The sequence below is a fragment of the Rhagoletis pomonella genome, unplaced genomic scaffold (assembly GCF_013731165.1).
Source record: "Rhagoletis pomonella isolate Grant_MI unplaced genomic scaffold, Rhpom_1.0 Rhpom_scaffold_00003, whole genome shotgun sequence".
Taxonomy (NCBI): Eukaryota; Metazoa; Arthropoda; class Insecta; order Diptera; family Tephritidae; genus Rhagoletis; species Rhagoletis pomonella.
In genome coordinates, this window is record NW_023458557.1 from 72,397,948 (window position 1) to 72,423,070 (window position 25,123).

At 34.5% G+C, this 25,123-nt stretch overlaps 1 protein-coding gene across 8 annotated transcripts in view; it reads left to right on the plus strand.

The window, feature by feature from the left end:
- LOC118735492 (trafficking kinesin-binding protein milt) overlaps window positions 1–23,515 on the plus strand; it is a 43,594-nt gene extending 20,079 nt beyond the window's left edge. Inside the window, exons 1-5 of one of the 8 annotated variants that reach the window (XM_036465280.1) lie at window positions 10,128–10,248; window positions 11,241–12,233; window positions 17,601–17,879; window positions 18,391–20,100; window positions 20,641–23,515. In XM_036465280.1, the coding sequence (XP_036321173.1) occupies window positions 11,480–12,233; window positions 17,601–17,879; window positions 18,391–20,100; window positions 20,641–21,602 (3,705 nt within the window). In that variant the 5' untranslated portion in view covers window positions 10,128–10,248; window positions 11,241–11,479 and the 3' untranslated portion in view covers window positions 21,603–23,515. The other 7 variants (XM_036465281.1, XM_036465287.1, XM_036465285.1 and 4 more) reach the window with 7 other exon arrangements.
- Window positions 23,516–25,123: the final 1,608 nt, after the last annotated feature.

Sequence of the window (25,123 nt, forward strand, 5' to 3'; positions counted from 1 at the left end):
ACCAAGGCTCACTTTCAGTAAAGGTTATAGCGTAACGCTACCTAGCAGAGAATCATGGCTCGAAGTAGTTCCGGGGTCTAGAGATGCCATAAGATTCTACACGGACGGCTCCAAACTAGGAAATAGGGTAGGAGGAGGCGTCTACTCGGAGAAACTGGGAATAAAAAGATCATTCCGACTACCTGACCACTGTAGTGTCTTTCAAGCCGAATGGGCAGCCATACAATAAGCCGTTGACAGCCTAAAACCAGCTGTTATCGCCACTACGGAAATATATATATACTCAGACAGTCAGGCGGCCCTTATGGCGCTTGACTCTGTCACTATAAATTCGGAAACAGTTGACAACTGCCGCAAATCACTCAACGTGATGGCAGAGGAGTTCGCTTTGCTCCTGGTATGGGTACCGGGGCACAGTGACATACCAGGAGATGAGAAGGCAGACGAGCTTGCAAGGGCGGGTACTTCCTCTCCACTTTCACCAGCCTGGAAGAGGATGGGTATGCCACTCGCTTCCTGCAAGCTCTTACTATGGGAGAACTTCCTTGAAGAAGCGGCCTCCAGATGGGAGCGCACTGAAAACTGTAATACAACGAAGCTTACATGGTCAAAATGGGACGTACGGAGATCGAGGGAATTTCTCACTCTCAATAAAGGCGATATGTCACTGGCCATTGGTCTGTTCACAGGACATATCCTGATAGGAAGGCACGCAGAATGCCTCGGGGTTAGTCACAACGACTACTGCAGGAGCTGCCACGACGAAGAAGAGCCTGAATCAGTAAGGCACTTACTCTGCGATTGCCCAGCACTAGGCAGGAAAAGACAGAAATTCCTAGGTATAGGTCTTCTAGACGATCTAAGTGCGACTGCTAAGTTTGGAATACGGCAGTTGCTAAGGTTCGCAGACTCCACGAACTGGTTTAAGGAGTAGGGGTTTTTTGGATCCATGTGGTATCACAATGGGCCCTGATCGGGCTTAAGTGTGCTGGCGCCCTCTGGGCCTAGCAGCCACTTCAACCTAACCTCACCTAACCTATAGTTCGTACTACAACGATAACTATATATGTAACTCAAAGTAATGTTCATTAAAATTTCAAACATTTCAATCAGAATTTATAGACATTTTGCGAAAGTTTGTTAATTTCTTTCAAATTTGCACAAAGTTTGAAACTTGGATTTATAGAGTTTTTGTCACAGAATAAGCTATATTTTTATAAAAAAAAAATTAGCTAAATTAAATAACAAAAAAAAAATTGTTAAAACTTGTCACATATGGTATGCTTATGATTGGACACGGGGTGTATGAAAGTATGTACATATGTATATGTATGTGTAAGTATGTAGATGTTAAATGAAAGCCCATTTATTTTTAAAATTATGAATGTGCCTGAATGCTAAATATGAATGCGTACTAAAAAGTACTAAACTATATTTTTCATAGTGTTTAGTTTCGAAGCAGGGAGGTACATACCAATACGAAAAATTTAGTTGGCAAAAAGATAAATGTGTCTATATTTTGACTAAACTGACAAAGCCGCCTTAAAAAGGCACTGACTTTGGAAATTTTTCCGTAGTAACAACTTTTATTTTGGTTTGTTTGAAAAGGTATACCATTTTAAAGGGCATAAGTTCAGGATGAATTAACTAAAATCGCCTTTATGCAGCCTCTGCGTGAGTTTCGACCGAAACGAAAAGTGATAAGTCTGATAAGCTCGTAGGTAATATCAAGGTTTTTCCAAACCGGTTTAACCGGTTTTTTTCACAAGTCTTTATTCAGCCTTATGAGTTTCATTTTCCCTGAACCGGTTCACTTTTTACGTTTGGTTTCCATGTATTTACTATGGGCGGAATAAAAATTGTCGGGTGAATTTTTTTCGGGCGAAACTCGGGAAAGCAGATTAAGTTTCACCTGTGTGTAATCAAATCTGTCAGTCATTTTTTAGCTAACTTCCCAATGAGTTAGAGACTTGAAACTTAGCTAATCCGATGGCGATAATTCTGTTCGCTATGCAAAAGCCAGTAAGAATTAGCCTGTAACAAAATTCAGAGAATAAGGTATCTTACTCTCTCAAAGAGAGAAACTTACTAAGTTTTGCGCTGACAGGGATTAGCAAACACTTGCAAGCTTCACTGCCAGCTGGCGTCCACGATTGCATTTCAACATAATAAATTTTATAAATTATTTCAGGTGGAAAACAAAACAGGTTTTATACGTCTATTTCTTCTTATTCTGACTTTCTTCAACATACGCTTCAACTTCTTTGTTGAAGTCAATGTCGGATTTCCTATATCGACAGTGGTGTCGACTGCTTTCCGATTACGAATACAGGTTTTTCAGCCGAGTACCTTTCAAATGTTTGGAATTAATTAAATTAATTGAATAAACAAATATTTACACTGCCGGAATAAAGTATTGGCACAGCAAATTTTTCACAATATATGCAACAATTTTCATTCTAATATTTTTACGCTAATTTCGTATAAAAATATGGTAGGTACTCATCTATGTACACGCACAAGTTTCATATTTAGGCAGTTGGGCAACTTTGCGGAGTGTGTTTCACGAGGAAAATTTTATATTTTGTGCAATTTCTGACAGTTAATTATTTGACAAGTCTTAATTTAAAAAGTTTCCATATAATTTTCAGAAAATTAAAATCATTTTTTTACTTAAATTGCTTTCGTGAAATTGGCTGTTAATCCCAAATTTATGCAAACATTTAAGTCTTACCTTATTTATTTTGGGAAAGCGCAAATCAAAATGAAAGTAGCAAAAATAGCTGATTGAGGTTTGTACATCACACTGCGCATAATTTGCGCGTCAATAAACCGGGTTTCGAAAAAAATACGATAATGAAATAGTAATATCACAAAAATTCTTCGAGGCAAATTTTGTTATAGTAATAAATATTGCCTAGCGTGTTCGATTATTCGCCTTTTTTCTAAAACCGGTTTTCGAGTTATTCGAAAAATTGCAAATTAAAAAAAAACCCGGTCCACTATTCAAAAATTAAGAAAATCGCAAATGAACCGGTTTTATTTCAGTTTTCTTATGGTGCATTTACATGGTATGAAGCCATATGAACTGTTGATACGCTAAAATAGCGGGAGTACATGTTCCAATGAGGAATTCAATGATTTCGACTGGGATGCATATAATATATTTTTTCATATGAAAATGATGGGTAAGTATATACTGTAAACATACTGTTGTGATAATGTAAAGCAAATGAAATTATATAAAGTTGGCTTTTCATACATCTTCCCATAGAAGTTAATAGATGCAGAGATACGAAGGAGGTTTTTACCCATTTTGATGCCTTTTCATTATAAAAACCCACCGAAAAGGAGGAAAGCGGCAACACCGCCATTCACATACGTGTCAAAATTAGGAATTTTCAAAATTAACCACGATATACAAACAAATCCAAAACAAATAAATTGTTTGTACTAGAACTTTTTAAATAGAAGCAACTCACGTATGGTGGACAATAAAAATCAAAGCACTATGATAACAAGCATGTATATCTCCCTTTAATTTTTTCATACAGTTGATACTTTTTTCTGGCTGTTACAAATGCACTAATTGCGGTACAATATGATCGTAATGTATTTTCAATTCGAAATCAAAGAAAAACATCCCACGAAATTTTTTTCGATTGTAGAACAATAAGTGTATATTTGCAAACTAGTGCAAAGAATGGAGTGTCATATCTGAAAAGGTTAAGAGAATTAAAGAAACAAACAAACATTTGATGGTCTTATCTTTAATTCAAACCGCATTACTATTTTTTCTAACTCTTCCTTTTGTTTAGAGCTGTAAACGCTTACGTCATATTTTTTTAATTTACACATGTGAGTTATGTTCAATGAGCATTTTTTCATTTCCTCCTGAATTTTGGGTACATTTTCTTATAGTACCTCTCATTCTTTTTTATATTACATACATATTACATACATATATACACTTCGATGTTCGCGGTCGCCCCTCTGTTGGTAATAGTAAACCTCCGAGTGTATTCTGTCATCAAAACAACTTCTCATAAAAATACAATTGCCGTTCGGAATCGGCGTAAAACTGCCCTTCCCCTTTGTGTGACAAAATCAAGACCCATATCGGAGGAGAAGCTAGGCCAAACACTAACATATTTTGTAAGCGCAAATCTGTATATCGACGTTTAAAGTACAAAAGCGCGTATCGTGGTTCTGCAAAACCTCATAACTGACATTTGTGTCAAAAAAGATATTTGGTCACCGGAAGCTCCTATCATCAAACCCTTAATCATTTATACTAAAATATCGATACTTAGACATAAGAAGAAGAAGGTATAATTAAGTTTAAAAGAGAGAACCGTTTTGAATTATGATAAGTTTTACTCTACGACGATATTTAGAAGTATTGCATACATATTTTGTTGCCTTTTCAAGTATAAAATCTATTTAGAAATGATTCATAGAGTTGGTGCTTCTTTTATAGGAAAATTTATACGGCTTATGACCAGATTCATACCATGTAAATGCACCATTACAGTAGAAATGCTTATGTTGGTATGAAGTCATGACGAAAATTACAACTAAACTATTTACAGTACAGATGGCTTTTATTTAGAAAAGAGAAAATCAACATAAGCTCAAAGTTTTCTTAGATCAAAGTAACACAAATGAATATCAGTGGAAAATTCACATTTGGCCTTTTTTAACTTTTTTAATACTACATATTTCATTTTTTCCGACTGTTCGGATTTGAGTGCTTGTGCCACCCCAGCAAAAAACACGATTACCACAGAAGCGAAAGTGGAAACGAGCTAAGCGATGGGAATCGCTTACCCTTTCGCTTCAGGAAGGCCTTATTTTAACATGGGCATGTCATTGGCGGTAAGCCCTTACCCGCAGCATTACCTTCAAACGAAGGGAGAACGCATGCATAAACAGAATCCAGAGAAGCGAACAAAGAATGCCTTACAGAGAAACTAATGTAGAATGCCCAGATGAGTACATACTTATTTACATATATTAAATCAGAAAATGTGTTGAAAGATTAAAATTAATTAAAATTTATATAAATCAGTTTTTATACATACATATGTATGTATTTGGGTATTTAGATTTTACTTAAAAATCGGTATGTACATACATGCATATTTAATTAAGCTTAAAATTGTACTTCCTCACTCATGTACTTGACTTCATTGACTGACTTCAACTTCGCTGCAAATTGAACAAAGCAAAACATGATTTTTATGCGAGACAAATTTCCACAGAAACTAACGGTAGAAAAAGATTTTTTGGATATCCATTCTATTTTTCAGCTGGCTACGATGTAGCATTCTACTTTGCATTCCCTGAAATGAAGCAAAGAAGCGAAATAAAAAAAAAATATTGTAGGACATTCTACTTTGCATGCCCTGAAATGAAGCAAAGAAGCGAAAAAAAATAAAATGTTGTAGGACATTCTAGTTTGCATTCCCTGAAATGAAGCAAAGAAGCGAATTAAGAAAGAAATATTATAGGACATTCTACTTTGCATTCCCCAAAATGAAACAAAGAAGCGAAATAAATAAAATATTGTATGACATTCTACTTTGCATTACCTACAATGCCTAAAAGAAGTGAAAAAATTCGAAGGCATTACAACGCTATGCCTTCTAGAACACGTTACCACTAAAAGCGATTACCGATTTTTTGCTGGGACCGTAGCCGAACGCTTAGAGCTACCTACTGCCACTCGGGAGGTCCATGGTTAAATTTCTGATTGAAGGAGAATGATATACTGTTCATCCCCAAAAACATAGGATATAATTTTAAAACTACTTGGTAGAGGTTTACGCCGACCTTGCGGCGGCGGCGTGGTCAACTTCAAAAAGAATCGGCGGCGGCGGCGACGCCGGCGCGTCTGGAAACGCCGGCGCTACTGCCCATGAGGTAGATTCCAAAGAGCCATGAGGCTACTAATCTTATCATGTCATCTCGTCAGCGTTAGGCATTCACCATGCCAATTCAAATTATAATTCTATTTAATTTATTCATTGAACTAGTTTTAAGTTTAAATTACGATGGACGAACAGAAGAAGGTCTGAGGTATAAGGAGCTAAAAGTCACTTATTATCTGTATATTTTCTTTGAGGAGAGCTAACTATATTTCCATGGCGATGGCCGCGAAATATTCAAGGGTGGTTTACCTCTGCATTAGATGTAACTAACTTGTAACTTACTACTTTTGGACATAAAATATCAATAGGAAAAACAAAATATTTTTTTTTAACTTTAGTTGTTTTATTTTTATTTACTTCTCTACATCTCATATTTCTTTTCATATTCTGCTGTAGGTGGTCCCATATTCGAACTCCGTCAGACATAACTTCAAAATGATAATATGAAATTTCGATCTTCCTTTTAATTGTCATCAACGCGTTTGTCCAAACGCCTTTAAAGAAAACAATCTCCTTCATTACTCCTGCATTACTTGTCAACTAGTCTCAAGCTAGCTTTTTGTAGCTAACTACAAGTTATATATTTTATAGAAATCCCGCGAAAAAGCTAACTACAAATGGGTTATTTTTTATCAATTGATAATTTTCTGCAGGACAGATCCGTACGTACTATTTAAATTTAAAGAAATAAAAAATTTCAAAAGTTAAGTTATTGGGATAATTTATGTCGCTATCAATACATTTTTGCAATATTTTTATCAACCGTTATGTTAAATTACGGAGTTCTTACGGTTTTTTGCGAATTACATATTGAAAACAAGGTTGGTCTACTTTTTTCCAAAAGTTTAACCCATCGACTCGAACCCGAACGGGTCTTTTTGACCCACTGTTTTAAAAAAATGGCTTATAGATGGTTAAAATGTCCACTAAAATATTAAGCGTCAAATTTTTCTAAGAAGAACCGAATGTAATGAAAAATAATACTAATTTTTACCAAAAAGGGGGAGCTTTAACCCTTTTTAGAAAACGTTGCGATGCGAGGGAGCAAAACCTTCCTGGGGTTTGACCACCATTAAGGAATGCTAACGTAATTTTCACACAGCTACCTAGTACTTGTATACGTATGTGGGACCCCAGAATAAAATAACTTACGAATGTAAAAATTAGCAGAAAAAAGTGTTTGCTCTTTATTTAAAGTCTGTTTAAAATATAAAAAAAAAAATACTCAGAAAAATCAACTTGTCTTTGTTTTATCTCTAATAATTGAGGAGTTAGATGGAATGAGTTTGATGAACAGAAGCTGCTTCGGTTAAAACTGCTTTCTGACATATTGGCGTTAAAGTTTTTGATGTGTTATAACTTTATTGTTGTTATAGTATTGGAAGGAGTTGTCTACTGCGGAAAAAATCGTTAGATTACCAGTATTCGACCCTAATTTAACTGTAATAAACGCTTTAGAAATCGAATCGAAAAATATGTTACCTATGTTTTTTCTGAGTGGCTCTCTTTTTGGAAAAATAAAGATCATATTCTTGTCCAGTGGCCCAAATTATGCAAAAAAAAACTCCTTTAAAAAAGTAATTTTCATTTCGTAAAAGTGTTTTAAACGAGAAGTATTTAGTTCCTTCAAACGATGTATTTCAATGTACATACATCATGAAAATTTTGTACAAAACTCCTTAGGCGCCGAACGCCGCCGCCGCTACTACTTACGGATTTCCCTTAAACTGGAAATAGACTTGAAAACTTCGAAAAACTCAAAATTTTTATTGAGAGCTCAAGATTTGTATGAAATGAAAAAAAAAACGGTTTGTTCGATAAAAATCCGGTTTATTCGATATTCGAAAAATCAAGATTTCAAAAAAATACTGTGCTGAAAATCTGTAGTTAACTGCCGATTATGAGTTATCTACGCACTGTGAATTTGGCCCTTATAGATATACAAAAAAAAAACGGTGGAAACCGGTTTGGAAAAACCGAGTCAATCACCCTAATGTTGCCCTTATTGTGTGTGCCGTAGTGAATACACGAAAACGAAAAGTGAAAAGTGAACCGGTTCGCGGAAAATAAAACTAATGATAATCAGCCTTATTATGAGTTTAATTTTCCCCGAACCGGTTCACTTTTCACTTTTGGTTTCCATGTACATATTTATTATGGGCGGAATAAAAATTTTCGGGTGAATTTTTTTTCGTGCGAAACTCAGAATAAGGCAGAATATGATTTATCGAGGGCAAAATAAACAAGTTCTGGCATAAAATAGAACTCAATATAAAATAATTTTCTCCTACAAATTTTCATTATTTTCAACTAAAAACTAATTTTTATCTCAACTTTTTATTCCAATAATATTTTGCTTGATTTATTTATTTCAATAATAATCAGCTTTATCCTGAGTTTTGCCTGAAAAAATCCACCTGAAAATTTGTCATCCGCCCATAGTAAAACCATGGAAACCAAAAGTGGAAAAAGAACCGGTTCGGGGAAAATGCAACTCATGATAAGGGCTGAAAATATTTACGGTGACCAGATTTTTGTGGCAAAAAATCGGGACATTTTTAAAGCATCGAATCCGAACATACAATTTTGTTTTTAGAATAAAAAGACTTAATATAGTTTTATTTAAAACAAAACAAAGAGAAAAGATATTGAAAAATGATTATTATTTTTTTATGAAAATATAACTTACTAACTAAAAAACTTCTAAATCAAAATTTTTAATTTTGTAGAACGTTTATAAAAATTCGACGAATTTGAATAAATGTTCATCACAATTTGAAACATTTTAATCAGATCTAGAATTCTTTTGAGTATGCAGCTTTCAAGCCCATTAAATTTGAGTGTAATAAGTGCAAGTTGGAAGAAACTTGGACTTACCGTTGATTTTTGGCAATTTCTTGTTCGCGCATTCTCTTCCATACACGGTATGTTCAAAAAAGTTTTTTTTTGTATGGAGAAAATGAGCAACAACTACAAAAAAATTTACCAAATATCAATAGTAAGTCCTAGCTACTTAAAATTTGCACTTTGAATTGAATAGGTTACAAAACTGCATACTCAGAATGTTTCTAAGAAATGGGATTAAAAAGCTCAAAATTTTGATGAACTCTGTCGTTTCTTCTAATTTTTTTTACAAAGTTTCAAACTCTGACTTAGATGGTCTTTGTTAGATAGCGAGCCATACTTTCATAAAAAGGAATGTAAATTTCTTATAATTTTGGTTGACGTTAGTTTTTTAAAAAGTGATTTTTTTCACATATTTTTTTTTGTAAAAAATCTTACGAAATTAATTTTTCTTCCAATTGTTTCCTAAATTAAAGGAGTTTTTCTAAACTGTGTGTCCTAAAAAACAATTTTTCTCCAAAAAATCGTTGTTTCTAATGCTGTTATTGTGGCGTACTAATATTAATACTTTAATTGGGTTTTAGACAACGATTTGGTTTCTTGTTAAAATTTTTCCTAAAAGACGTGTTATAAAGCTTTATAAATCTGTTTTTTCTAATATTAGGAAGTTTGGGTGCTTTTATATTAAACAACTTTTCCAAAACTTTTTTAAATTTTTATTTGTAACAATACCGAATTTCTTAAATACATATATATTTTTTTAATTCGAATTTGAATTGAAGAGAACTTCTTATTTTGATTAATTTTTCTAATTTTGTAATTTTTTTTAAATTTCTTGGTAAAAATATCTAATAAATCTGTGCTACATTCCAAAAATATGAAACTACTAAAAACACAATTTCCTTATGAGTGGAAGAACCTTTTAAGAAATATATTTCTCCTAATCCTGAAGGGGTTAAAAATACGGGACAATAGAATCGCTGTAGTTGTTATTTTCTTTTATTCAATTTATTTCTAAATTTATTTTGCATATAATATTTATTGCCTTCGTACTAAACTTTAGTGTACTTGTCGATAACGCAGTTGTGAGATAGATTTTCAATGGGCGGCAGGCGCCGTACAGCAAATGTCAAAATAACTGTATGTACATGTATATTTTTATCGCGAATGTTTATACGCTTTTGCCAATAAAATTTTCTAATGGAAGCGGCTTTCAGTGCGCAATTCGGTGCAGGCGTGATCCGTTAATAACAATTTATGTTATAGATATTCAATACAACCCTGCAGTCATGTTTTTGCTTTGTTGGTTCAGTATTGCTTAAAATTGGAATGCGTTTGGTTCAACAAATTTCATTTCGGCAGTGTCGTTCATTCCACTGACCACTCAGTGTTCATTTAGAAGCGCAGCCTATGGCTGTCCGTCCGCGTTTTTTTTTTATACGCGTTGGAATGTGGTGCGGCTGTTCTAATTGTAAACGAAATTATAAAAAGTGATTGAATAAGTATTGAAGAATCAAGTGAATAAAAAGAAATACGGTGTGTGGAAAACAACGTTAAATGCAATACGTGGAAGTGAATATAATCGCACGACAAGACCGTGACTAACAACTGATCATCATAATGAAGTAGATTTATAGGGCTGAATGGCTCAAGTGGAGCTCCAGCGGTCGGAATCGGTCTTGCTATGGAAAAGTTCGGCAGTATAATGGCCAATTTTGGGTTAATGCCATATGACCTACTCAGTCTTTTTATGAGCGTGTTCGCTATTCACTCTGATTCCGATATAATACCATCGCTATTTAGGTTTGGCATCAAATCTGCAAGAAAATTTAGAGCGGAATCAAATTTTTTTTGTATTCATTTCATTCTTTTGAGTTATATAAAGCACAATATCCATAATAGTATGCATGACGTTGTGGAATGTGTGTGACATTGATGTATATTTGTTTATGTGGTTTTCACAATCTGATCAGATAACAAACTAAACTTAAAAGTTAACAAATTTCTTTCAAATCCTTAATTGCGTTGATGATAGTGGGTGACTCCGTGTATGCATTCAATCAAAGTGAAATGATAAGAAGTGCTGATCAGTCCAGTAAGTGCACGTAACCTGTACAACACTACCAGCTGATTAGAAATTTGCTTTACACGTTTTGTGTTAATCATGTTTAGCTTTACGATATAATTCGCTCTATTTAATCATACATATGTAAAAACCAGTTTCCGTTTTTGTCAATCTTTGAGGAAGTTCAAAAGTTCATTACGTCATGATAAGCAAATAAACTGCCGTATGACCGTCGGATGAACAGGAATAAGCAAACGTTGCCAGATTACCAACATCTTTGAAATATTGAAATATACAATTGGATTTCTAATGTTTCGTATTATAGAGTTATTGTACAACTCTGATATCTCCAGTAATCGGTCTTAATAAAAATACAACGATTTATATTTGTATTACAGAACCGTTTCCTATATATTTTGTGAGTCAGAATCGACTTTGAAGACAATTTTATACTGCTTCAGTGATAAGAAAAATATTTATGACACGCACTTTATGTAATAGCTAGATTCCAAACAACATCGATAAAAATGTCTAAATTGTGCCAATGCAATGTTGAATTTATGTCTATGAAATACTTATGCATTCATTCAAAATTAAAATATTACTGAACTAATATGAAAATAGAAAATAAAGTAACATGCCAAATCAACATAATACTGCGCAACAAAGCAACATAAAAGGTCCCACCGATTTTAAATATGGTGATGCTGATATTTGTTCCAAGCGACGAAAGTGTAAGGACGGTAATAGTAGGGATATTAGCTATGCGGAATTCTCACAAATCGCTAGAGAATCAAGTTCAAATAGTTCGTTTGAGGTATTTTCTTCACATGATTTGAACTCTGATTTTAAAGGAGGTCTGCTACTTAATACCACGACCCCTACATCAACATCATCGAAGCAATCATCACCAAATGAAACAAGTAACGAAAATTCCTGTTTTATAACAACAAAGCCTTCACAAACAAGTAAAGGCTTTGAAAACACGTTTAAACTACTTCAAACACAAGTTGAATGTAATGCCAAAAAAGCTATTAACGTTATGCAGTCCTTCAATATGGATACGTCGTCATTAAGTAGTGGCTGCAGCTCATTAGCTTCTATTGGCGAAGCCGAGCTAGCGCCCACGCGTTTGGAACTGGAATTGGAAGCTATGGAAAGAGTACGCGCTCTAGCAGCACACAATACTTGTTATGATATATCTCCGCGCTTTGTAACACTCCTATGTGATTTCGTCTCTAGAGGCCAGGGAATAGGAAATCTGGAATGTGATAGAAGTACACGAAAGGATATATCACAAAATAGTGCGCAAGACCTAATATATCACGCAGCTAGAAATTCTGACGGGAGCAACTGCTTGAAAGTTGTAAGGACCTTATATTCAGAACCAGGTATGCATCAATGTTGATACATAAAAGTGAATTGGTAAAATATACAGAACGTAAGTATGTACCTAGTTTATTTTTTAACCTTTTTCCTTTTTCTGCGTTTATATGCATTTAATCTTTTATTACCCAAGTGCAGTTAATGACTTATTTATATATAAATAGTAGGCCATTGATTGAATCAATCGCCGTGCAATTTCGCACGTAGTCATACGTACTTGTAAAATAAGTTTGATTAATGTATGTGTATATAAAAATAATGTATGTTTATTTTTATTTATCTAATTTAATACTATCATATGCAGACTAATAACTGTCCTAGGGCCGTTTTCTAGACTGCCTGTTAAAGATAGCCAGTGCTTTGACTGCCTGTCCAATTTGCCACTCACTTGCTTATAAAGCAGACCGGCCCGAAATTTTTAGCAGGCAGTCAAGAAAACGGGCTAAGTGTTCTGTTCCCACGACAGTCGGGTCTATGTAACCGGAACGACCCAGATTTATATCTGGCCAAGGATTGTCACTCCAGCAACACTCCCCAAAACCCTTTTGGAACTTGTATGCTGCTACAACAACAACGGCCTAAGTGTGTTTGCATCCACGAAGGCGGCCTTCTAACCTAACTTAAGTTAAATACCATAGAGAAGTCATTGTTATGATCATATTGTTCTTTCTGTGGCTCTTGTAACAGCACTTTCCCTATGAACTGTAATATGAAAAACCGGATCGATCTCTGCTGTTGTTGCGGCTACAACATCCCCGCTTAGATCGGTTAATATCGCAGTCGTTGTCGTCAAGTTCCACTAACGGCAGCCCTAAGAAGCGTGCAGCCTCAATAGGGTCGGTTCACAAGGACAAAGGCGTTAGGGCTGTCGGGTTTTCGGGGCGTACGAAGAGATGTTTCGAGTCTGGAGGTGTCTCTCCGCATGCCGGACTCTCTGCTGTCGACTCGTGTTGTGAATTGTAGAAGCGACCATCAAGAAATAGGTTCTTTCTGTTAACGCGTGCTCTTATTTCGAGATGTACAGTTTTATACGTCCCAGACACATATATTTTATTTAAAAATTTTGCGAGTATTAAAAAATTATATTCGTATTTGGTGTTTCATGCATCGATATTGGCAACTGATGAAAATCGGAAGATAGCCGGGCATAAATTACTCGAAAAACACAGGATTAAAAATACATAATAATAATACATAATATTTTTCATTCGACAGGTTTTTTTGTTTAAATAAAAATATCAAGGTAATATTTTGACGTTTTTGGTTTTAAGGGAAGATTTAGACTTAATCCATATTTTGCGTTATTTTAACCGCCTGCACAAAAACGAGAAGGTTATCAGTTCGTCGGAAAATATTTTTTTTTTATGTAACAACAAAACTTTGGACCACGTTAACCGATTTCCATAACTCTTTTTTAAAGGAAGGGGTTGGTGTTACCTCACAGGTGGTCCCATACTAATTTGGTTAAAATCCGATCATTGGATGATGAAGAAATTAACGATTATCTTAAATTTTTATATGGGAATTAAAGTCGGTTTGTTTTTTTCTTAAAAATTACTTGTTACCATTTCTGATTTTATTTTTCGTGAAATATATTTCTAACATATTTCCTAATTAAAGTTTCTTTTCTAATGGTCACCTATCTATGGTCTGTAAAGTATCTCCCAGTTGAATATAATCGAAAATATATAAAAGTATGTAAAAAAAATTCCATTAAATTTAAACTTTGTCAGAGGATCTTAACCAAGGCATCTTGCACAGCGAGCATCAATGTACCAGGTAAATTGATTTTTGAGAGGAAACTTCTTTGCATTCGATTGGCGGTGATTTCAAACCAGTTTTGTACCTATTTGGTCTCTAAATTTAAAATTTTTTACAGTTAAAAAAAAACTCTAAAGTCAATATTTGTATATACAAAAAATATTAAATTATTATAAACGGCAATAACAAATCATTTTATTTTTTTGCCTATGTTCGTGCAAGCATAATTTGTTCGACACTATAGAGACCAGAGACAACAACAAATCCATATCGTCACCTAAAATTCAAAAATACGTAACAAACATCGTCGCTGAAATTCAAAAAGTCGTAACTAATAGAAAATTCAAAATTTAGTTTTTGATTGATATGATGGATTTCATCGAATTACGACTCCCACATCCTTTAATGAAAAAAAATATAAAATTTTAGTCACGGGTTTTTCCACTTCAGTTACGCTTTAAGTCTTTTTGAATTTCAGGTGACGATATAAATGTTGTTTTGTTCTTGTGTTATTACCTGTTCAATACGCCTTGTCAGATAAAGCCAACAAAATCGGAGAAAAATTCGTCATGTAAATTCCTTTATAACTATACTTTGTAACAGTCCTCATTAAAAAAAAAAATATTTCTTAAAACCAATCTTTTGTGTATTTTTTTTTTGATAAATTCCGGTTTAGAAAAAACCATTTCAAATAAGAAAACATAAAGCTTGTAATAAGTTTTCACTTTTGCGTTTTTCCAGTAATGTGGCAACGTCTATGTTGTGGAACGCGTTCACTGGAAAATTTGTACTTAACTGAGTGTTGGAAAGTGTTGTTATTTTAATAATAAAGTCATTCATATGTGATTATCGATGACCAAAAAATGTAAGCAACGATAAAGTACGATGAGATGTCAATCTCCGAAATAGTTGTTATAACCTCTACCGCCTAAATTTATTTTTCAAAATTTCCAATTATAGGCTTCAATAAAGTTTCTCTACAAATTATGTTTTGACTTGCGCAAACTGTATGTGTGCAGGGCACATTAAATTAAATAATGAAGTGTTCGAGTTTTTCGTTCTACAACACTACTTCAAATTGATTTTTGACATCTATTCCAAGATTCACTCCTTCAATGTAGAAGTGAACATTGCGAATTGGTAGGAAATTGTATTTGACAAAATAAAAGTGATCAAAAGTTTCGAGCCAGCTTGGAAGTGTGAAATTGAAGAAATTGTGCGAAATAGTTTGACGAAGAGCTTTTACACGCACTATTTTATTTTTTAAGTTTGTGTATATCGTGCTGACTGATGCTGTGTATTTGCGTCGTTTGAGAAAAGTGCGTCACGAGACTGGGGCTTGTGTTAATGGCTTTTCGTTATTTTGTCTCGCCTACCAACTTTAATTAGCAAAGTAGTTGTTGTAGAAGGGGAATTGCAAAAATAAAAAAATAAATGCAAATGCATATACAAATATTTTCGAAATTGTATTTGTTTTAAAGTGAGTATATAACCTGGCGTCTGGGAAAAGTGCCAACCAAACCCAAAACCCAAAAAAAAAAAAAAAGTGAGTATTAATAGCATACAAAAATTGCTTGTTTTAATATTTAATTAACGAGTTTAGAATTCACAAGAATGGGGAGATTGGTACTTAGAGTGCCTTAAGGTTTCGTTCTCTATATCCAAGTCCGGCAAAGTCCCAGCGCAGGCGTGGAAGAACCAAGGAAATTCTCTTGTGTTGTTTCTACATTTTTAGCTGCCTTCTCTATATTTGCACACCCATATTTGCGTTAAATAATATCCAGTATTGTGCTCTATAAAAGGGGATGCGTCACATTTTAAAATGTTTAAATTCATTTTGCAAAGTTATTTAACAAAAATTAACTATTACAAGTAGTCGGGATAAATTACTGTGACTGATATATTCTTTAATATACAATTGAAATTCGAATACAACATTTGAAGTTATTTCCTTCGTTTTTTTTTTTTAGATAAATTCATTAATATTGCCTACCACCCCCAAATCACACGAACATTATTGTTATATAATAATACTAAATCTAAAAGTTATTACACAAGAGTTTGAAATTACACAATTGTATTTTCATCGGAACACCAAATAATGGATAATGCCGCTTCCAGCGGTTGTGTCAATCCTAGGGGCGAATTGCATAGACGCAATGCATCGTGGTCACCTGAAAATCGATATTTCACTCCAGAGAGTGATGTAGAAGCCATTTTGACAATGAATAGGAATGATGATGTCGCCCCCACCAATGATAATATTGCCAATGAAACGGACTTACAATGGTACGGAATTTTCAATGATGATGACGTGGATGCTGCACAATTGGAGTATGAAGATGAAATATTGAGTTCTATATATACTAATGAAGAATCTAGTCCAAACAACACACACTTAGATGATCTTAACTTTTCCGAAGTACGATCCAATAATCAAACTTTAATTGAGAATGAACAGCTACTTTACGAAGGTAGATAGCTGCGTATGTATTTATTAGCAATATGGAAATTAACATTAATTTGATTGGCGTCGAAAACGTAAATTTTCCATAATAAATAAAATTTGCATTTAGTGAAGGTTGCTTGAAAAGAACCCCAGAAGATAATTTAGGTAGGCCTTCTTAAGTAAAGCCATTCTAAGAAGCCTACGCAAGAAGGGCTGAAAAAGTGCTTTTTTGCATGCCGTGTAGAAGGGCTTATCCATTTAAAATTTACGCGGATGCATAAATTTATATTTGTTATTACAAATGAATTTCAATAAACATTTTAAGTTTCAAGATCACATATTTGATATAAACCTAAAGCAAATACTTCAAATATGTATGATTTTTATAAATTAAAGGAGCTGCTTTAAAATAACTCCTTCTGAAGCCCTTCTGAAGTACGTCCTATAAAAACCCTTCTGGAAGGCATTCCATGGGTAGCGAAAAAAGAAGCCCTTCAACTTGTGTCACTCAATAAAAAAAAAGAAAGGAGCAAGGAATTTAGAGTGGAAGGTTTTTGACCCTCAGGGGGGCTTGTCGGAAGCGATTTTAACTTCTGAATTTATCTACTGGGACATTAAATTTGTGAAAATTTTTTATGGTGCAGATTTGATTGACAGCTCAATAAAGTAAATATGAAAATATGTATGTACTTACATAATTTAATGAGTCAATTTTGTGTGCACTTTTGTGCAGTCATTTAATTAACACTCAGTTACCAGAAGTGTAAAGTGGAAATTGGAAAAGTAATGGAATGTCGTCTTAGCTAAGTTACGTTTTTGGTTCTTTTTGTATATAAAAATAGCATCAAAACGAGTTAGTTTACTCGAAAATTTACCTAAATATCCCGGGTGTAAATATTCACATATATATATGTACATATGTATGTATGTATGTAGATACTTATATGTACATATGTACGCAGGTAATTATGTACACAAGAAAGTAAATTGATGTTAAGAACATATAAGAAAGCAATAAAGAAACGCTCAGTTATTCCATCCTTTATAAAAAAACAGAAATTTTCCCAAAATACGACCACTTTTGCTCTTCTATATCTCTTCTAACTATATTTTACAAATATATATTTTTTACATTTATATATTTATTTATTGTTTATTGCAGTTCTATGTGGTAATCGAGTAAGCCAAATGACTCGGGCATATGATGATATTGAAGCTGTGACGCGTTTGCTGGAGGAGAAAGAGAAGGATTTGGAATTGACAGTACAAATCGGAAAGGAACTTTTGACGCAAAATAATGCGCTAGAAAACAGAATCATTGAGCTAGAAGCGGATTTAAAAGCATCCAACGAGGATCGCGCACAACTCGTACATGAACTACACAAGAAAAATGAGTTGATTGCAGTGCTAACAAATGACTCTGATGAGGGCAGCGAAAATGGTAAGAAAATGTGTTTAATTAATTATTAAATGACACAAACACAAAAATTCAGTGGTCGTAAAAAAATATCCAAAAACCATGATTTTTTTACATACATAACACCACATACATACCACACTTCTAGTTTCTAAATTTTTGTAACTTTAGTCTATTTTCTAAAAAAAAAGGGCAATAATTAATTCATTATAGTCCTCATAATAATCATAATTTCGCCGATCTTCTCCTCCAATTGGTTGTGTGCGTGCTGATGTTTCCTACAATTTTACACCACCTACAAAATTTACACTATTTCTGTTCTGTTTATCGATCGTTTACGTCGATCTCTTTACGTAAAACAACCATCATGAGATCTGGTAAGCGTATCCCAAAAACCAAACTATCTTCCAAGATTTCCCATTTTTTCCGTGTCTATTGCAACCCTAGCTCTTTACAAGAACACTAAAACACGGGGTTATCATTATTCCTTTCAAATAATTTGTTACTCTTATTTCTACTTTCTGCTTCATTTCAGATACACCTACATTTTCCAAATCAATTACTTTGGATTTACTGCAAAAGAAGATCGCTTCCCTGCAGGATGAGAATAAGTCCTTGAAACACGAAGCCATACAACTTGCCTCGCAAACAGATGATGTTGAAGCTCAGGAACGCCAACTAATGGAAGACATCACATTACAATTGAACGAAGCTAACGGCCGTTACGACAGTATGAATCTGGAATTGGAGCGCCAGCGGGAGGAAAATCGCTTACAACATGAACAAATAATAAGCTTGACAGCAAGGCTGTCCGAAGCCGAAATGAGACTGCATCAGTTAACGCACGATAATGACGAGCATATTACACTTCTAAATATAACAAAGGAAAATCAAAACTCATTAGCTGTGGAATTACTGGAATTCAAACAGCGCTATCAAGAGGTGTTGGCTCTACTGCAGGAGGCACAGGAGCAATTGCGTAATCAGCGCAAGAAAACAATGCCACAAGCGCGCAGCTCGTTCATTTCTAGTTCTGGCTTGTTGCCACCAGAGTCGTTACAGTGCGAGCTGATGGAATCTTCAATGTATTCGGAAAATAGTCTCGACTCTGGTATTTCGGGTGATACACAGCGTGCCGAACGCATGGGCCGTTTAATGTCACAACTACCTGGTATATATGGAGGTGGTGCTGGTGCAGCTGGTTCGGCCTATGCGCTGGGTGCTATGCCTCCATATAAACGTGTTTTCGAAACAGTGCGTTGTGCAAGTAAAACTGGCAACTACATGGATAGTGGCAATTCGTCGATGACACAACTTGGTGCAATGGCGATGAGCAGTTCGGGTGGGCCGCGGATGTCGGCGATGCCGTATCGTGGTGCTGCCTTCGACGACAATAATATGGGCTTGAAGACCTTGTCGTGCGAAAGTCTGGCATCACAATCGGACGACGGCTATCCGTCGGCACCAACCGGTGTGCCTGGTGCTCCGGGAGCTAAAGACTTAGAAGCGGCATTAAAACGACTAACACCGGCAGAGGTGTTGGCGCGTCGTGCTATGCTAACGTATGCTCCACCTGGCACATACAACTATGATGAACAGACAACGAGCACGAATACACTTCCGCAAGGTATACGCACGCCAGATAGTATTATGTCGACAGGTTCGTCGGGCATTTCGTCCACCAACATGTCGGCATCAATGCAGCAATGGCGTTTACCCGAAAAATTGCAAATTGTAAAGCCGATTGAAGGTTCTCAAACACTGCATCATTGGTCACGATTGGCAACGCCAACATTGAGTGGCTTGCTGGAGGAGCGACCGGGTGTAACCATACGAGGCGGCCGTGGTTTAGATGATTTGGGAATGCAAGTATATACACTTTCCGATGTGGAGGAAGATGTGAGCGATGACTTGCCTGGCAAACAATTTGAAGCTTCTGGCTGTACATTTACCTATACAACGAGCATGGTAATGCATCCCGATGACGGTCTCAATGATCTGTCGTTTTTGTCACAGTCACAATTATCATCACGCATGGCTTCGGCATCGACTTCGCGACAACCCAGCTGTCCACCCACACCACGCGGCGGATTGTCACGCAAGAATTCCTGTTCGACGTTTTCGGTTAATTTAGGTTTGGCTTCGATGTTAAATGAACGCGGTATTAAGGCTGTGACGCCAAGTGCACTAAACACTCCAGCTGGACCAAACTTTTCACCAACTGTCACACCCTGCAATAGTCCAGGTAAAATGTTAATGAAAACGAAGATATCTATATATCTGTGGACTTTTGACAAAAGAACTTCTGTGATTTCCATAGGTTTAAATTTAGAGTAATTGATAAGGAACTCTGATTTAAAAATTTTACATCTTTATTTAACTTCGTAGCATGTTGACCCACTATAAATGATTAAACATAAAAATATCATCCGAAAACTCAATGAATTATTGATTTGAAGAGAAAATTACCTCAATCGAGAGAAGTTGCTTTATCAAATGTCCACAGATATGTACGATGAAGGTGTATTACGCTACATACGGTAAAATCCTCCTAAGTCCCTCATACAAAACTGTTAGCTTTCAGAGGTAGTTACGCGGACTTAGTAATTAAAAGAGCAGAGCATAAGTAAAATTGTAAATAATGCAAGAAAAATTATGGATTTAGCGGGATTAAAATTTCAACGTGTTATGCTATACTTCAATCTAGAGTTACTCTCTTCTCTAGAAATCATTTGATTCAAATGACGATAACTAATCTATCTCCATATATTTTTCCTCCTTTCAGAGGGTTCACCTCCACGTTCCTCCTCACCTGAGCCACTGTTCGGTATTCTATCGACAGGTGCAGATTTAATTAGACGCAAATTAATCGGCGACATCGAACGGCCCAATCGTAATCAGGCTCAACAAAAGCAAAAAATTATGCTATCGCGTTTGGAAAGGCGTGCTTTACGCTCACTAAAGCTGGTCGAGAAAGTCGAGAGTATTGGTCTGGAGAACATTATTGTCGCACAGCCAAATTCTATGTCGCAGTTGGCTAGTGGCATAGCGAGCCGTAGCTCCAGTCCCATGGCACAATTAATTAGCCTTAAGAATCTGCATACTTGCGCCAACAATGTAGTCGACGACATACACTTCGATCGTGATCAAATAAAAACTGTGCTGCATAAAGGCCTTAACACGCCAACTAAAACTGCGAGCGGGCGCGATGAAGAGTGTCATTTCGTCAATATAACAACAGAGCCAACAGCAACATCATGTGGATTAAGCACAGCAAGAACTATTAAAGACGATGGGGAGGAGCCCTCAACGAGAATGGGAGTATCACAAAATACGGCAGCGGCCGTAGCAACAACAACGTCCACGAGTACAACAGAGTCTCGTATAAAGCAATTACAGCGACAAAAATCACGTCGCAATCTTAAAAATGGTATTGCCGGTCAGCGACCAGATTTGGGTACGATAGGTAGTGATAATGGTGGTGCCAGCGGAGGTAATGGACGTGTACGTCCCGATCTAGGAAAAGTGTCTTCAACAGCATCAACGTCTGTAGCAAAAAATGAAACTGCAGCGCAAGCGGCAACAAAAGAGAGTGGTGCTCGGCCGAAAAAAAGGCACAGCGACAGCAGTAGTGGGGGCGACAGCGCGCAAAAAGTACGAGAACCGCGAGAATCACAAAGTATAACACAAGCATTTGTCGGAAGTGTGAGTTCTTTACTATTTGGGCGCAAAGGTGGTTGGCTGTAGAGCTAGAATGCCTGCACTTATTTCAATAAAAGTGGTTATTTCAGTATGAATATAATACAAAAAAAAATCACTACATATTTTCAGTTTGATAGCGTTTGAACGAAACAAATAATGATGAATAATAATGACAAGAGCCGATAGTGGTGCAGTATTGCACCGCCCAAAGAGACAAAAATTATTAAATAACTAGTGAAAAGGAAAAATGCACACACATTAATACATTACGATGTAAATCTTATACGATATTAAAGCGCTAATATCAAGTTGACGGTGATAATAACGACCATGTGTATGTTTATAAAAATTTATTGCAACGATAGTGAAGATGTAACAAAATGCTAAGGCTAATAATAATAACTTTATGGTGCACATAATTACAGAGCATTTTATAGTGTTATACCAATACAAATGTATTTACAATGAAAAAGGGTAATATTTCCACTAATTGCTTATCTCTTCGCAACAATAGCATAGCTACCAGTATAAAATGCTTTATTGAATAAGTAACGTACAATAGTAGCAAAGCAATCCGATTCGTATAATTTTCTTTACTTTAATTTTATTATTTAACAAACTTGAAGTATTTATTTTACATTTTGATCTGATTTTTATTTTTGTTTTAGTTTTTGTTAAAATCATTAGAATTGAATTTTAATTTAATTAACTTTGAAACCGAAACATTCACATGGCTTTGCAACGAATATGCTAAGGAACTTAGTACTGCCTTTATAAGCTCACTTTTTACACGGCTTAATTTTAAAGTTAACATATTATAACTTGACCGTATACGCTAATTTTGTTGGTTTCTAAAATTCTGGAAAGTGCCCATATACATATACATATGTACATATGTATATCTTTAACTAAAATTTAACAAGGTGGTTAGTGGGAAATGGTACACACGAATAGTAAAAACTCCTTTTTAACGGAATTCCTTTGCTGAAAGTATGAAACTTGAAACGTGAAATCAAGGGTTTCAAGATTATCAATGCTTTCTTCGAACTCAAGAGAGTTTCTCTATTGTAATAGCGCTACCATAGCGTTTTTTCATGCTGGTATTTAACAAAGGCATCGATGATTTCAATATCAAAGTACCACAGACATGTATTAAAAAAAAATTATTGTATTTATTTTATTATTATGAAAATAAAAATGATTTTAAGTGTTAATAAAAAATGTACTACAACGGATTCTTATTCGTATAATACAATTAAAAGTTATTTGAAGACTTTGAAGCAAATACGAAACGTGGAAAACTCGAGACTCGGAAGGGTATTCATAGAAATTTTAACAATTTAGCAAAACTCTAGAAGTTTTATTGGTCCTATTCAAGTATAACTTGAAAACAAAAACAGAAGCTCCAAAAATTATTTCCTATAAAGTTTGACAAATCATTAAAAATTGTTCGACTCGGGCGGCTTTCGTGGATTTTTTATTTTATTCGGGGTTTTCATTGAATTATAAAAGACTAATTATTATTTTTCTTAAAAAATTTGATAATTAAAAAATTAAATTTCGATAATTTTCAGTTTATTGGGGCATGTTCGGGTGAAAAAGATATTCGAAAAAAAAAACGAAAAACATCAATAAAAATAAACAAATTTACACTCGGTAAAAGTTTTGATAAAATCTATCGGTTTTCACCTCTTTTGAATTTATTAAGGGATTTGAAGGATATCGCAAACTTAAGAAAAAAATTCAAGCTCAAAATTTCGACGATTTCCCCAAAATTTTAAGACTCCCGTACTTGAAAAATAAAACCAAAAAATAAAAACAAAAATACAAACTATTGGAAAAAAATTAACTCAAGGGGGTGTACCCTGTATTGCGATTCGAAAAGCTAATCATTCGGTTTCGAAGACTCAGCACTATGACTTTATTAGATCGTGTCGCCTAGGTTTTTGAGTTAAAAACGAACATCTCAAAACTTGAAGAAAAACAGAGAATTTCGATTTTTCTATTTCATAAAATGTTTTCGATTGGGTAAAAATTTCTTACCTCGAAAACTCGTTAAGCACTTTGCTTAAACATTTTGGAAATTCCGCAAAACATTGGACCGTATGCATAAAACCTAAGCAAATGCTTTTTATTAAAATTTCAGACCTTTTGCTCGATTTTTTCAAACAAATTTAAGTAAAAGCTATGAAATTTTAACTGAAAGCAATTGCTTATTTTTTATGCATACGGCCCATTGAAAGTCTTTGAATCTTGGGCTTATAAAGGGGTTTTTTGAAACTATATATAAACTCCCAATTACAGATTTTTGAAAAAATTTTAGCATGTCAAAAACGAATATATTTTTGGTTTTTCGTTCCCACGTTTCGCCTACAATTTTGAGACTATCTCTTATTTGAAAAAGAAAACGGAAAACAAAAAATGCATACAAGTTATTACAAAAAATGTAAATTTAGATACAATCCGAGTTTTCGGGGTATTTTTGTGTTAAAAATTTTGTATGTTTTAGTCTTCTTGCGTTTATTGAGGGATTCTATGAAACTTAAAATGAACACCAAATTCCATATTTTTCTAAACAAAAAATTTTAGACTCGTGGTTTCAGAAGCATTTTCGGGTTTATTAGGGGGACTCCCTTGAACTTAAAAAAAAGAAATGCTAAATTCGAAAACATGTATATTTTCACACACAATTGGACACCACAGTGAAGTTTGGTGTTTTCCGGTGTTGTATGTATGTACGTATGTGCAAGTCTTTCCTTATGAATTCAGCTATATTTTTTGCTTTATGTTTTCTATGTTTTTCTGTTTTCATTCAGCTTCAAATAATATAAACACAAATCGGCATTTAGTATGTGTTTCCTTATAGGATATTTATGCCAGACTTTTTCTGCGTAGTTAGTTCCTTTTATGAATGCGCTTTTATGTTTTTTAAGTTTAGCATATAATTTCATAAACTTCATTTTAGTTTAAGCATTATAACATATGCGAAATACATACATACATTTACTTATATAAATTGTTTAAAGCTTATAGTTAAACAAAAAATAAATAATTGCATTGGTTAAAAAGCTCACCAATTTGAATGTAACTACTATGTATAAAGCTGTATGCCTATAATTATACTTAACTTTGCTTGTATAATTTTCACCTATTCGTTTCAATTGTCACAAACCAATTTTTCGGACATTGCTACTTTTTCCTTTATAATTTCTAGTCTACTTCCGCTTCCTTATATTTAGCTCTTCTCTTTCTTCGCTATTCGTTGTAAAAAAAAAAATACTTAACCGATTTAGCACTTAGTTTGTAAATGAAACAATGTGATGTAAATAAAAAAACATATATTATTTCTCTCCAGACTATAGACAATAGTATAGTTTGGTTGACGAATGTGCATAAGAGCAGAGCGGCGGTCGGTCATAGCGCATTTCAAATACACCCACAATACACTTATTACAAGCAAATAATTACACTAAATTTAAGCGTGCAAACAAATTAACAAAAAAAAAACATAACAAAACTGCTGCAAAACTAGTAATGAATTGCATAAAAATGGTGCTAACGCATGT